This window comes from Peromyscus maniculatus, chromosome 14 (assembly GCF_049852395.1).
Source record: "Peromyscus maniculatus bairdii isolate BWxNUB_F1_BW_parent chromosome 14, HU_Pman_BW_mat_3.1, whole genome shotgun sequence".
Classification (NCBI taxonomy): domain Eukaryota; kingdom Metazoa; phylum Chordata; class Mammalia; order Rodentia; family Cricetidae; genus Peromyscus; species Peromyscus maniculatus.
Window position 1 is genome coordinate 73,899,932 of NC_134865.1, and position 13,516 is coordinate 73,913,447.

Genomic DNA, 13,516 nt, shown 5'->3' on the forward strand with positions numbered 1-13,516 from the left:
CAGCATCTCCATCCTGGGATGTGTTGCAGTCACCTGGCAACCACAGATGATAAAGAACCCTTAACAGGAAGAGCAGCTTACTAGTTGAGAGCTGCAATAGCACCTGCCACACAATAGGAACAGTACATTCCTAAAGTGCTGTGGAAATTGAATGAAGCAGCTCAAAGATTCTGAAAATGGTTCTCCATTTAAATCATAGATACAGCAATTATCTGCTTCTGCTGCTCTTCACTGGACTGGGCTAAACTGACTTGATAGGAAGAAAATGGTTTGCAATTATTCCCAATATTTAATGTGGGAGTCTAGGAGCACAGACTTTGGAGTGAGACGGACCCCCCCTTTTAGGACAGGCAATCTTGGATAGATTAATATCTCTGAGTCTTAGTTTCCTCAGTGCCCAAGTGCACACACTTGAGAATATAGTGTCGGCTTTCATTAGGGTCAAATTAGCCTTGTCCTGTTCACCTAGTAGATATAGCATTTAGTGAATTATTGAACACAGATTTTATTATTGAACAACGATTTCAAAGTCTGTGAACTGTACGCAGAACATAGCTATAGTACCATTGAATGAAAAGCCTTTTACTCTGTCGTTTAGATCCCAGCTCAAGTTATCTCTTCTTCAAGGGACTCTGACAGCCTGATTTATTTTCCTGCCTCTGGTCACTTCTCCCTGCTTTTCTTGATTTACAACCTTTGTAATGCTCTGAAATTATTGTTCATTCATTGGTTTAGGTAATATCTGCCTCTGTCACTTAAAAGCAAGCGCCATGAAATCAGTAATCAGGTTTTCTTTAATATATATATTATTTTAATATATTAATATTATATATTATTTTATATATATATATATTGGCGAGACAAGGTTTCTCTATGTAACAGCCTTGGCTGTCCTGGAACTCACTCTATAGACCAGGCTGGCCTCGAATTTACAGAGATCCGCCTGGCTCTGCCTCCTGAGTGGTGGGATTAAAGGCGTGCGCCACCACTGCCCAGCTAAAATCATATTCTTAATTAATATGTGCATGTGTTGTGTGCAAGTCTCTTTCCACTATGTGGATGGAACTCAGGCCATCAGGCTGCCTGTTTATATACTGAACCATCTCACAGGCCCAGGGATCATGTTTTCTGTATTCCCATCCTCTGCTTCGGAATCCTACAAAACTTTTGGGTTCCAGAGGGAGGAGGAGTTTAGAGACCTGTGCGAGCTCACCAGATGCTTACGTCCCGCCCACTTCAGACCGCCCCCCCCGCCCCCGTCATCACGTAGCCCGCCACGGACCACGCCCCCATAGTGGGCGTGACCCGCAATGTTGTGCCGGCCGCGTGCGGGCGGTGGTTGCGTCACACGCACGCTGGCGCGGCGCCGGGTTCGGCCAGCGACGGAAGCGGGGCGTGGCCAGGCGCTAGGGCCCCGCGGACGCCGGCGCCGCCGCCTGAGTGGCCTGTTAGGCGGCGGGCGGCGCTCGGCTCCCCGCCGCTCAGGCAGCTGGGCGGCCACTCTGTTTTGAGGTCCTCGCCGCCCTTCCACGTCTCCCGGAAGAGGTAGCCGGCAGGTCCGGGAGCAGCCCGCTGCTGAGGCGGCCCGGGTGGGCGACGAGGCCGTGGCGTTGTGGCTCGGCGTCCTCAGGTGAGGCGCGACCAGGCCGCGGGCGGGACGGCTTGGCCTGTGGGACCCGGTCTCTGCCTTTCCCGAGTGCCGTCGCGCTCGTCTTCGCTCAGGGCCACAGCCCCGTGGGCTCCGGCCACCGAGGCTGACTGCCCTCCACCCCCGTCTCTAACTTGCTGTGGGGGCGCCGTGGGGGTGTGTCCTCGCCACCCGGGGTCCGTCAGACTGCCGGGCCTGGCCGCTGACCCCTGACACCGCCTCTGTGTGACATCTGACCTTTCAGGTGGCTTTGCACCACCGAAATCCCCTCTTGGAGTCTCACTGAGACAAGAGCCCAGGCCCCAGCTCAGTGTCTCTAATCCATGCGAAGGTCCCTGGTAGTGTTTTAAAAGCCCCATAAACTTTCAGATGGGAGGCAAAACATTAATTAATACGTTGTTTTAGGCATTTTTATTAGAGTCAGTTTTCTCCATCTCATTACTAAATTTTACTTACGCTTTTGTGGAGTTTTATAAGTCAGAATGCATGTCACCTTCCGTTTTCATTTCATTTCTCATAAACTGAAATACACACCTAATGGGTTTCCTAAAGAATGTGTCTAAACAGTGAACTCATTGACGAGGTTAGATACAGAGAGGAAGGGATTAAAAGGTGGGCTTGACACTGGGTTGACTTAGATTTCAATGTCTGAGGTGCCATCTAAGCTCTGGGATCTTTTAAAACCATATCCATGTTTGTTTTTTAAAGGACATTGCAATTTGCCACATAATGTAGTTGAGAAAGTAATTCGTGATACTGTTTGCACAACACTTGGCATGTAAAGATGAACTGCTTCAGTGATGTTTCTAGGAGTGCCTGTGTAGGCTAGATTCTGGGAATTCATTAGTGAGCAAAACAGACACTGTGTTTCTCCACCCACTCCCCTTCCCCTAAGGGGGAGAGACAGATGTTTTAAAAACAACAGTTATAATGACCTGAAGCACTGTAAGGCAAAAGAAGGGCGTGCACACAGAAATCAAAGACCTGGCTTCGATGGAAGGAAAGATAATTCTGATGCTAGTTTAGTGAAGAAAGCCCAAGAGTTAGCTACATAACAGTTCCGGGCCAAAGAATGTTGACTTTCTTCTATAGCATGAAGGTTAATTCCTTCATTGCCTTGACTTACATGGCACCTATAAGTGTTCAAATGTGTTGGTAGGATAGATCTTTTTTTTTTTTTTTTTTTTTTTTTTGGGTTTTTCGAGACAGGGTTTCTCTGTGTAGCTTTGCGCCTTTCATGGGACTCACTTGGTAGCCCAGGCTGGCCTCGAACTCACAGAGATCCGCCTGGCTCTGCCTCCCGAGTGCTGGGATTAAAGGCGTGCGCCACCACCGCCCGGCAGGATAGATCTTTTATACAGTCATTTAAAAATAATTTGGACTCAGCTTAACATGCACATGGTAGGTACTAAGTATTTAGATTATTAAAATTTTACTTGAGACCTATATGTACATCCATAAATCATGGGAGTGCTTCACTTTAACAGTAACAGCTTTTGTGATAATCAGGAGGGGTTTTTTTTTGTTTGTTTGTTTTTTGTCGTCCCCCCCCCCCCAAGTTCAGCCCTCTGAAACAAATTTCAGAGAACGGTTTTTATTCGGCTGTAGTGAAATTTTGCAGAGCACGTCCTTTGCTATTTGAATCCTGTCTGAATTTGCTAGGGCATCCATGAAAAAGTGTCATAGGCTGGATGGATTAGACAGTAGAAGTTGATTTTTCTCAGTGGTCTAAGTCCGAGATGAAGGTATTGATTTGTATATATTTACTTATTAGTTGTGTGTGCACTTGCAGTTGTGAGCATGTATGTAGCCAGACGACAGCTTTCTTGAGTCCCCTGTCTCCTTCCCCTGTGGGTTCCATGGATTGAATTTAGATTGTCAAGCTTCAGGGAAAGGGCTTTTACCTGCCCAGTATTCTTGCCTGAGGCTGATTTCTGAAGATTCTGTTCTGGCTTACATATGACTGTCTTCTCGCTTGTTTTCACCTTGTCTCTCCTTATGACTCTTTGTGTCTACATTTCTTCTAACACAGACATCAGTTTACTTTAAATTATATTTTTAAAGACCCTGTCTCCATAAAGTCACATTCGGAGGTCTCTAGGTTTGGAGTTCAGTATATGGATTTTTGGGAATGCATTGTAGTCTCTAACATATGTTTTTGCTCTGTTAAGGTTTGCCTTTCATTGAAATAAGGAAAATAGTAGTAGTTGTAATGATAGTGGAAGTTACTAGAGGGGATTCTTTATGCCATCTCAAAAAGTTTCTTTATGTATCTCAAAAAGTGTTTCCCCCTATTGTTTGATCTTATAACCATTCTGGGCTAGGTATGGTGATAAGTCCCTGTAGCCCCAACTACTTGGGAGTTCGGATAGGAAGATGGTTTGTTCATGGTAGTTTAGGCAGCACAGCACAAATCCATCACAGAACATTTACAAAAACATTCTATAAGGAAGTATACTTACTCCGACATTTCAAGATAGGGTTTCTCAGCTTCTGTTAGTAATCTGTTCAAGGTTGCCTGACTAGTAAGAGGCAGGTTAGGATTTTAACCCAAGACTCTTTCCGGATGATACACTGATCATATCCTATCCTTTTTAACAGGTTCATCAGTAGGATTATCCTGCTACCATCATGTCTTGGTTTGCTGATCTTGCTGGAAGGGCAGAAGATCTTTTAAACCGAGTTGATCAAGGGGCTGCCACAGCTCTCAGAAAGGAGAATACCAGCAACATCTTTTATAGCAAAAATACTGACTACCCTGAACTGCACCAGCAAAACACAGATTCACCATACCAGACTGGACCTAAAGCTAACTATATTTCCTCAGCTGCTGATAACATCCGACAAAAAGCCACTGTCATAGCTGGCACAGCAAATGTGAAAGTCGGATCCAGGACAGCCGGGGAGGCCTCCCATCCCAATGAACATGCATCTGTCCCTAGGCCTTCATCGCAGTTTGTTCGAAGGAAAAAGTCAGAGCCTGATGATGAGCTGCTGTTTGATTTTCTTAACAGTTCCCAGAAGGAGCCCACTGGGAGAGTGGAAATCAAGAAAGAGAAGGGCAAAGTACCAGTCTTTCCAAGCTCTCAGTCCTCAAGTGTCAGTTCTGTGAACACCAGCGTAACCACCATCAAGGCCACTGAAGAAAATCCTGGGAGCCAAAGTCCTGGTAGTTTGTCAGTCCTGTTTCTTGCAGAATTAAGCAGATTGGATGTATCATCCTAAGTTAGAATGTTTGCATAGTATTCCTCACCCACTATTACAGGAACTGTCCTCACAGGTATAAGAGAAGGATCTTTGCCAATGTGTGGTGTAAACAAGGGTGACAACGTTGTCTACATTAGTCAATGCTATGTTAGAATAGGGATTTTTGAATGTTGTCTGTTGACCTTTCCCATACCCATAACTGAACTCAGCCTTGCATACATTAGACATCCATTCTACCACCAGGCTGCATCCCTAGCAATTTTGCTCGTATTCTGTTTATACCTTCCTGTTTCCCATTCTTTTTTTTATGATAGATGTTACATCTTTTTTTCCCCCTATGAAGCATCTCTCTTTGTTACTCTAAAAAACACTAACATACATTTATCACCTTAAAATTTTATAGTTGCTGGCCAGGCCTAGTATGTAGGCCTATTATCCTAGTTACCTGAGAGCCTGAGGCAGGAGTATAAGAAGTTCAGGGCCTGCCTAGGATACAGGATAAATTAAAGGCCAGCCTGGACAATTCAGTGAGATGCTGTCTAAAAATAAAAACTAATAATAAAAGTCTGTGTATGAAGTTAAATAGTGCAGCGCTTGCTTAGGATGCAGGAAGCCTTGGTATTCAATCTTAGTACTACAAAAAAGAAAAATAGAATTAGTAATCTTTTAATACTGAGTCAGTATTTTGATTTCCTGTTTGTATCATATTTTTAAAGATTTGTAAGCCAGGTGTAGTGGCACATGCCTTTAATACTAGTACTTGGGAGGCAGAGGCATGTGGATCACTGAATTCAAGGATAACCTAACTATAATGAATTCCAGGACAGCCAGGACTACACAGACAAACCCTGTCTCAGAAAAGAAAAAAAGGTGTCTTTGAGACTCCAGAGAAGAATTGAGATCTTAATATAATTTTTATCTATAGGCCACCCTACAGTCTTTGTTTTACAGTTTATTTATTGACTAACAGATGTAGATTTTTAAAACTTATGTGTAAGTGGTAAATACATTCTAAATTTAATTATGATTTTTCTTTTGACTTTGAGTTACTTAAAAGTTTCCCTTAGTTACAAATGTGAAATTTTCCTACTTTCATGATTTTTAACTTGATAACATTGAAATCAGATAAAACAGTCCGTGAGTTTCAGTTAAGTTTTGTATGTGTGTGTGTGTGTATGTGTATGTGTGTGTGTGTATACATATCTAAATCCTTGCATTAAATTTGTAAATTAGACTTTTAGATCTTTAACACATTTTTTGGACCTAATGAGGAGCTGTCAATATTTAATAATAGATATGTTTATTTTCTGGAGGTGTGTGGGTGCATGTGTGTCACAGAAGCATGGAGTGATAAAGGACAGTTTGAGGGATTTGTTTCTCCTACATGGGTTCTCTCCTATGAAGGTTCTGGGGATTTAACTCAGGTTATCAGGTTTGGCAGCAAGAGCCTCTTCCTGTTGAGCCTGTAGTCAAATTTTTGGGGAAAAGTCTTTCTTTCTTTACTTCTTTATTCATTGATATTTTGAGACAAGATCTAGAGCCTGTAACCGTCCCACCTCATCCTCCTTAGTTCCGGGATACATGTGCCATGAGCCTGGATCTTACTGGGATATTGGTTTTGAGAACTAGTTTAGCCCAGGTTGTCCTTAATCTCATAGGTCAGCCTCAATATTTTTTGTTTTTGTTTTTCAAGACAGGGTTTCTCTGTGTATCCCTGTCTGTTCTTGAAGTCACTCTGTAGACCAGGTTGGCCTCAAACTCACAGAGATCCACCTGCTTCTGCCTCCTGAGTGCTGGGATTAATGGGGTGTACCACCACCGCTCTGCTGGTTAGCCTCATTTTATGGTGATCCTTCTGCCTCAGCCTCCCAAGAGGTGGGATTACAGTGTGTACCACCACACCTGGCTTCTTGTGTTTTCAGTTTGCATTTGTGCAGTTGCCAAAGACTCTGAGGATTTCACCTTGTTATAACTTGTTATCTAACCTTGTGAAGAGTCCCCTTCTGTCTTATTTAAAAAATAAGTTAAATGTGGGGCTGGAGAAATGGCTCAGTGGTTTAGAGCACTGGCTGCTCTTAGAGGACATGGTTTGATTCATAGCACCCACATGATGGCTCACAACTGTCTGTAACTCCAATTCCAGGGAATCCAATACTCTTCTTCTGGCCTACATAGACACAGGGCATTTACAAGGTGTACAAATACAAACAGGCAAATATTTATACACATTAAAAATACAAAAGTAAGCTGAGTGGTGGTAGTATATGCCTTTAATCCCAGCACTTAGAAGGCAGAGGTAGGTGGATCTCTGTGAGTTTGAGGCCAGCCTGGTTTACAAAGTAATTCCAGGACAGCCAGGGCTATACAGAAAAATCTTGTCTTGAAAAACAAAACAAAAAACAAATTTAAAAATTAAATAAACAAATAAAAGTTAATTAAAAACAAGATGAATTGAACTCATCTTTTGGTAAGACATTTTAGATTTCAGTTTGGTTATAATATATTACTGTGACCTGTTGTATTAGTCTTATTGCCTTGAACCCACAGCTGTTCTGTGGTGCCTTCTCAGTGTTGATACTTGTACCCTCTTCTTTCTTTCTTTCTTTCTTTCTTTCTTTCTTTCTTTCTTTCTTTCTTTCTTTCTTTCTTCCTTTCTTTCTTCCTTTCTTTCTTTTTTTTTTTTTTGGTTTTTTTTTTTTTGTTTGTTTTTCGAGACAGGGTTTCTCTGTGTAGTTTTGGTGCCTATCCTGGATCTCACTCTGTAGACCAGGTTGGCCTCGAACTCACAGAGATCCACCTGCCTCTGCCTCCCAAGTGCTGGGATTAAAGGCATGCGCCACCACTACCCAGCACCCCCTTTTTTCAAAACCATTTCAGAAATAAGGAAATCCAGTGTTTAAATTATCTCTGGCTTTCTTCTTCCCAGAACTGTTTTTATATTTTGTCCCTTTTCTTTTATTGTGTCCAGACTTGGAGGGTCCTTGAAGGTCTGTAGACTCCATTTGTGAGACTAGATTTTCATTGGAGAGTATCTGTTGAGAATTAATGGTATTTTTATGGAATCCTATGTAGCTGGAAGTTTTCCTGTGTTCTGCCCAGTCCTGCAGCCACTCAGACCCAAGTAAACACACAGAGACTTATAATAATTACCAATTGCATGGCCTATGGCAGGCTTCTTGATAGCTAGCTCTTATAACTTAAATTAACCCATTTCTATTAATCCTTGTCTTGCCATGTGTTCTGTGGCTTACCGATCTGCTGGTGTGTTGTTCCTTGGGCGGCAGGCTGGCGTCTCTCCTCTCCTCTCCTTTCTTCTGTCTATCTGTTTGTATTTCCTGCCTGCCTCTAAGCTGCCTTGCCATAGGCCAAATGGCTTTATTTATTAGCCAATCAGAGCAACACATTCACAGCATAAGAAAGACATCCCATAGCACTCCCCCTTTTCTGTCTAATCAAAAAGGAAAGTTTTAACTTTAACATAGTAAAATTACATATAACAAAACAGTATCAAGCAAGAATTACAGGTACAATATCTAGTCTATTTGTATTTGGGAAAATTAAAGAAAATATTCTATCATCTATACTATATTTATGAGTCTAAAGTTTCATATCTAATTTATCTTTTATCATAACCAAGGAAAATTATAACTATCTAGTCTTCAATTGCATCAAAGACCCCAGGAGGATATAATATTACCTAAGTAAATAGGAAATGCGTTGTAAGTGATTTCTAAAAATCTAGAATGACAGAGACAGCTGCCTGCCTGGACAGTCATCCAAAGTTCCTCTGTAATGTACAGCATACAAAAGACATCCCACAGCAATCCTAACTATAGTGACTAACTCACCAAGAGGCATTCCAAAAGCAAGTGACAGCTGCTTACAGTGACAGTGCTATTATACCCAAGTGTGTTCTTGTTTTACAGAAGGAAATAGTTCTGAGTCTATGCCTGAAGGCCACCAGGAATCCTCAAAGGAAAGCACGGCATCAAATGCCACCAGCACGGAGCACAGTCTGCCACCTGGTGACGGCAGCAACTCACACGAGCTGTCTAACCTCCGACTGGAGAATCAGCTGCTCAGGAATGAAGTCCAGTCTCTAAATCAGGAAATGGCCTCATTACTTCAGAGATCCAAGGAAACTCAAGAAGGTAGGCCTTAATTAGATGGGGCTTGTGAAAGGTTTTTTTCCTCAGAAATTTAGAACCTAAATTTTGGCTAGTTCAGATTCTTTTTTTTTTTTTTTTAAGATTTTTTTTAATAGATTTATTTATTATGCATATAGTATTCTGCCTGCATGTATGCCTGCAGGCCAGAAGAAGGCACAAGATTTCATTACAGGTGGTTGTGAGCTACCATATGGTTGCTGGGAATTGAACTCAGGACCTCTGGAAAAGCAGCCAGTATTCTTTTGTTTTGTTTTGTTTTTTTGTTTTTTTTTGTTTTTCGAGACAGGGTTTCTTGGTGTAGCTTTGCGCCTTTCCTGGAACTTGCTTTGGAGACCAGGCTGGCCTCGAACTCACAGAGATCCGCCTGGCTCTGCCTCCCGAGTGCTGGGATTAAAGGCTTGCGCCACCACCGCCCGGCTCACAGCCAGTATTCTTAACCACTGAGCCATCTCTCCAGCCCCTAGTTCAGATTCTTAAGAAACCACTAAATTAAAAAAAAAAAAAAAAAAATGGGAGGACAGAGTCTTATACTATAGCCTAGGCTAATGTCAAGCATATAGCAGTCTTTCTGTTTCAGCCCAATGAATACTAGGTTTACATATATAAATTACTAATTAAGAACCAGTAGAAACCAGATATTAATAATATCTGATTATTTGATTTATTTATTCTGAGCTTTAAGGAGAACTATTTCATGATCCAAAGTTGGGGTTAAGTGCTAGACACTTGTAGGCAGGGTCACAGTGTTGCCACCCCAGGGACCATAAATACACATGGAATTCTGTGTGACTAGTGCCCTCCAGAACCGTGCAGTGACATGACAAGTAGATAATCCTCTAATACTTCGGAAATGATTCAAAAAGAAACAATTGGGACTGGAGAGCACTGGCTGCTCTTCCAGAGGATGAGTTCTATTCCCAGAACCGATAGGGAAGGTCACAACCATCTGTAACTCCAGTTCTAGGGATCCAGTGTCCTCTTCCGATTTTCAGGTGCACTGGCCATGCATGTGGTGCACATACATACATGTAGACAAAAACTACACATAAAAATAATCTTTTCAAAAAAGAAATAATAAGCCAGGTGGTGGTGGCGCATGCCTATAATCCCAGCACTCACGAGGCAGAGGCAGGTGGATCACTGAGTTCAAGACCATCCTGGTCTACAGAGTAAGTTCCAGGACAGCCAGGCCTACACAGAGAAACTCTGTCTTGGGGGGAAAAAAGAAAGAAAAGAAATAATGTATCTGTAATTTCGTGACAGAGAGGGTGTGAATACTATGGCTGTGGCTGAGGAGAGATGAAAACGGATAGGAAATGTCTACCCTGGTTCCTAGGGCCAGTGAGATCAGTGTGATGAAACAGTGGGAAGTTTTATTTAGGCATGAAAGAAGGCCAGAGGGCCAGAATAAGATTATTAAAAAGGGAAAAAAACCCAAAAAAACCTTTGATTTGCTCAGACTAATGGAGCCATGAAATGTTTTGAAACTAATCTTTCATGAAACCCTGTGAAGTTTGTTTCAGTACTTTTAAAATTGTTTTTGGTGGCAGACTACATATCTCACTATGCATATCATGAAAAGATGTGTTCTGTTTTGCTTGAGTAGAGAAATTTCATTTTTTTTTTCTAGAATTAAATAAGGCAAGAGCAAGAGTTGAAAAATGGAACGTTGACCATTCCAAGAGTGATCGGATAACTCGGGAGCTACGAGCCCAAGTCGATGACCTTACTGAAGCAGTGGCTGCCAAGGATTCCCAGCTGGCTGTCCTCAAAGTGCGACTGCAGGAGGCTGACCAGATGCTGAGTTCCCGCACAGAAGCACTGGAAGCCTTACAGAGTGAAAAGTCACGGTAGGTAGTTCTGCTGATAAAGAAAAGGCAAGCTAGAGTGTACACGTTTGGTAATAGTGTAGTGTTTACAGCTTATGAAGAATCAGCTTTTTTAGAAATTTAAAAGGGAAAATTTTATAATGTTGGAAATGTGAGTGATTAAAATGGATTCATTCTTTTGACCCTTGAGATACATAGTTAGAAAATTGTAAATTTAAGAGTATTTAAAAAGCATAGTGCCATTCTTTATTTAGTATATGGTATGTACTTATATTTAGCCTAAAAATATAAAAATATTCTGTTAAGAACATCTTAGGAGTTGGGAATTTAGCTCAGTGGTAGAGCACTTGCCTAGCAATCACAAGGCCCTGGGTTCGGTCCTCAGCTCTGGGGAAAAAAAAAAAAAAGAACATCTTAGGTTGAGGCAAGTGAGATGGCTTCAAAGGTTAAGAGCAGAGGACCCAGGTTCAATTCCCAACACCCACATGGCAGCTCACAACTGTCTGTAACTACAGTTCCAGGTGATCTGACATTCTCATATAGATGTACATGCAAGCAAAATACCAATAAATAAATAAATAATTTAAAAAAAAAGAATGTTGGGTTGGGGATTTAGCTCAGTGGTAGAGGCAAGGCCCTGGGTTCAGTCCTCAGCTCCGAGGGGGGAAAAAAAAGAATGTCTTAGACCATCTTTTTTCTTTGACTAATTCATAGATGCTCTAGGAATTATGGTACCTGGTTGCTTGCTCCCTGTGGCAATGTGTTCTTTCATGTGATGCATTTTCTTTTAGAATAATGCAGGATCACAATGAAGGCAGTAGCCTACAGAATCAAGCTCTGCAAACTCTTCAGGAGAGGCTACATGAAGCGGATGCCACTCTGAAGAGAGAGCAAGAGAGCTACAAACAAATGCAGGTCAGAAGGGACCTTCTCTTGGTATTCAGGCAGAGAGGGTTGCCTCTGCACTTTATAGCACATTCATTCTTCAGCAGAATTCTACCAGGCATCTTGTTGAATAGAAGCCTAGATATTTAAAAAAAAAAAATTATCTTAACCCTTGCTAAGTTAATTTTATGTATGAGAGAAAATTAAAATGGTTTATGTTCATCAGAGCTGTGTATCTGTCATTGAATTTGGTTGTAACAACCATTGCCATTTCAGTGAATGGGGTATCTTATTTTATCTTGGAGTATCTTGTTTTTATTTAATCTTGTCTAGTTCTAGTTTAACCTGATTCATTTATTTCAAGAGAAAATTATACATACTATTTACATCTTTACTCTCTCTCTCTCTCTCTTTTGGTTTTGGTTTCCTTGTATAGCCCTGGCTGTTCTAAGAACTTGCTCTGTAGACTAAGCTGGCCTCAAATTCAGAGATCCGCCTGCCTCTGCCTCCCAAGAGTTGGAACTAAAGGTGTGCACCACCATGCTGGCTTATAGCTCTACTTTTAAAGGAATTTTTAAGTGTAGTCCAATCTTTGACCTGTTTACACTTAAAAGTCACCTCTGAATCTACTGAAGGTTTTATTTATTTTTTTTTTAAGTGTGGGGGAAGGTTATTTTGTTTTTGTTTTTACTTTGTTTTTGAGATAGAGTGGGGTGGTGGTGGCGTACGCCTTTAATCCCACCACTCGGGAGGCAGAGCCAGGCAGATCTCTGTGAGTTCGAGGCCAGCCTGGTCTACAGAGTGAGATCCTGGACAGACTCAAGAACCACACAGAGAAACCCTGTCTCGAAAAACCAAAAAAAAAAAAAAAAAAAAAGAAAAAGAAAGAAAAGAAAAAAAAAAGAAAGAAAGAAAAAGAAAAGAAAGAGATCGAGTCTTACTACATAGCCCTAGAAGTCCTGGACCTTGCTATGTAGACCAGGCTAGCCTCAAAATCACAGAGGTCCACCTGCCTCTGCCTCATAAGCTGGGATTCAGGGCATTTGCCACAGTGCCCAGTTTAGTGGTTTGTTTTTATAATATTCAAGGTTGAATCCAATGGACAGTCAAGGTTGCAAACTCTTATTTTGTATCTGTAAATATTCTATAATCTGAAATACTTCTGGGCCTGGGGAACTTTGGATAAGGCGTAAATAACTCATTTCAACATGTAGTTCATGTTAAAAAAAATATTAGTGAGAGGCTGAGTGGTGTTGGCGCACTCCTTTAATCCCAGCATTCCGGAGACAGAAGCAGGTGGATCTCTGAATTTGAGGCCCATCTAATCTATAGAGCAAGTTCCAGGACAGCTAAGACTACACAGAGAAACCTTATTTCAAAGAAAAATATATATTAGTGAGATATTTTATGTTCTCTTCTGTTTTCTGAATTTTTAAAACATAGTGTACTTTATTTACACTTACAGCACATTGCAATTCATTCACTCAGATAATGAAACTATCTTTGGGGATATTTGGTCTGTATTTAGATTCCTTAAAATTTATAGATGAACAAGAGTCACATACGTATGTTGTTCTAAAAATATTCAGAAGTTTTTCTGAGAACAGGCAATTCCTCAAGAAGCTAAACATAGAGACATAGAGTTCTCATTTGGTTTATCAGTTCTACTTTAGGTATCTGTCTAAGAGATTAAAAAATGTGTGTTCACATAAAACTTGCTGACTATGTGTAGAGAAGTATTCATATCTGGGCAAAGCTGGAAATAAAAATGCTACTTG

At 41.3% G+C, this 13,516-nt stretch overlaps 1 protein-coding gene across 1 annotated transcript in view; it reads left to right on the forward strand.

The window, feature by feature from the left end:
- The first annotated feature begins 1,326 nt into the window (after nucleotides 1-1,326).
- Golga5 (golgin A5) overlaps nucleotides 1,327-13,516 on the forward strand; it is a 30,949-nt gene continuing 18,759 nt past the window's right edge. Inside the window, exons 1-5 of the mRNA XM_006990892.4 lie at nucleotides 1,327-1,630; nucleotides 4,250-4,817; nucleotides 8,782-9,006; nucleotides 10,655-10,874; nucleotides 11,645-11,768. Of these exons, the coding sequence (XP_006990954.1) occupies nucleotides 4,280-4,817; nucleotides 8,782-9,006; nucleotides 10,655-10,874; nucleotides 11,645-11,768 (1,107 nt within the window). The 5' untranslated portion in view covers nucleotides 1,327-1,630; nucleotides 4,250-4,279. The remainder of the gene's footprint in view (nucleotides 1,631-4,249; nucleotides 4,818-8,781; nucleotides 9,007-10,654; nucleotides 10,875-11,644; nucleotides 11,769-13,516) is intronic.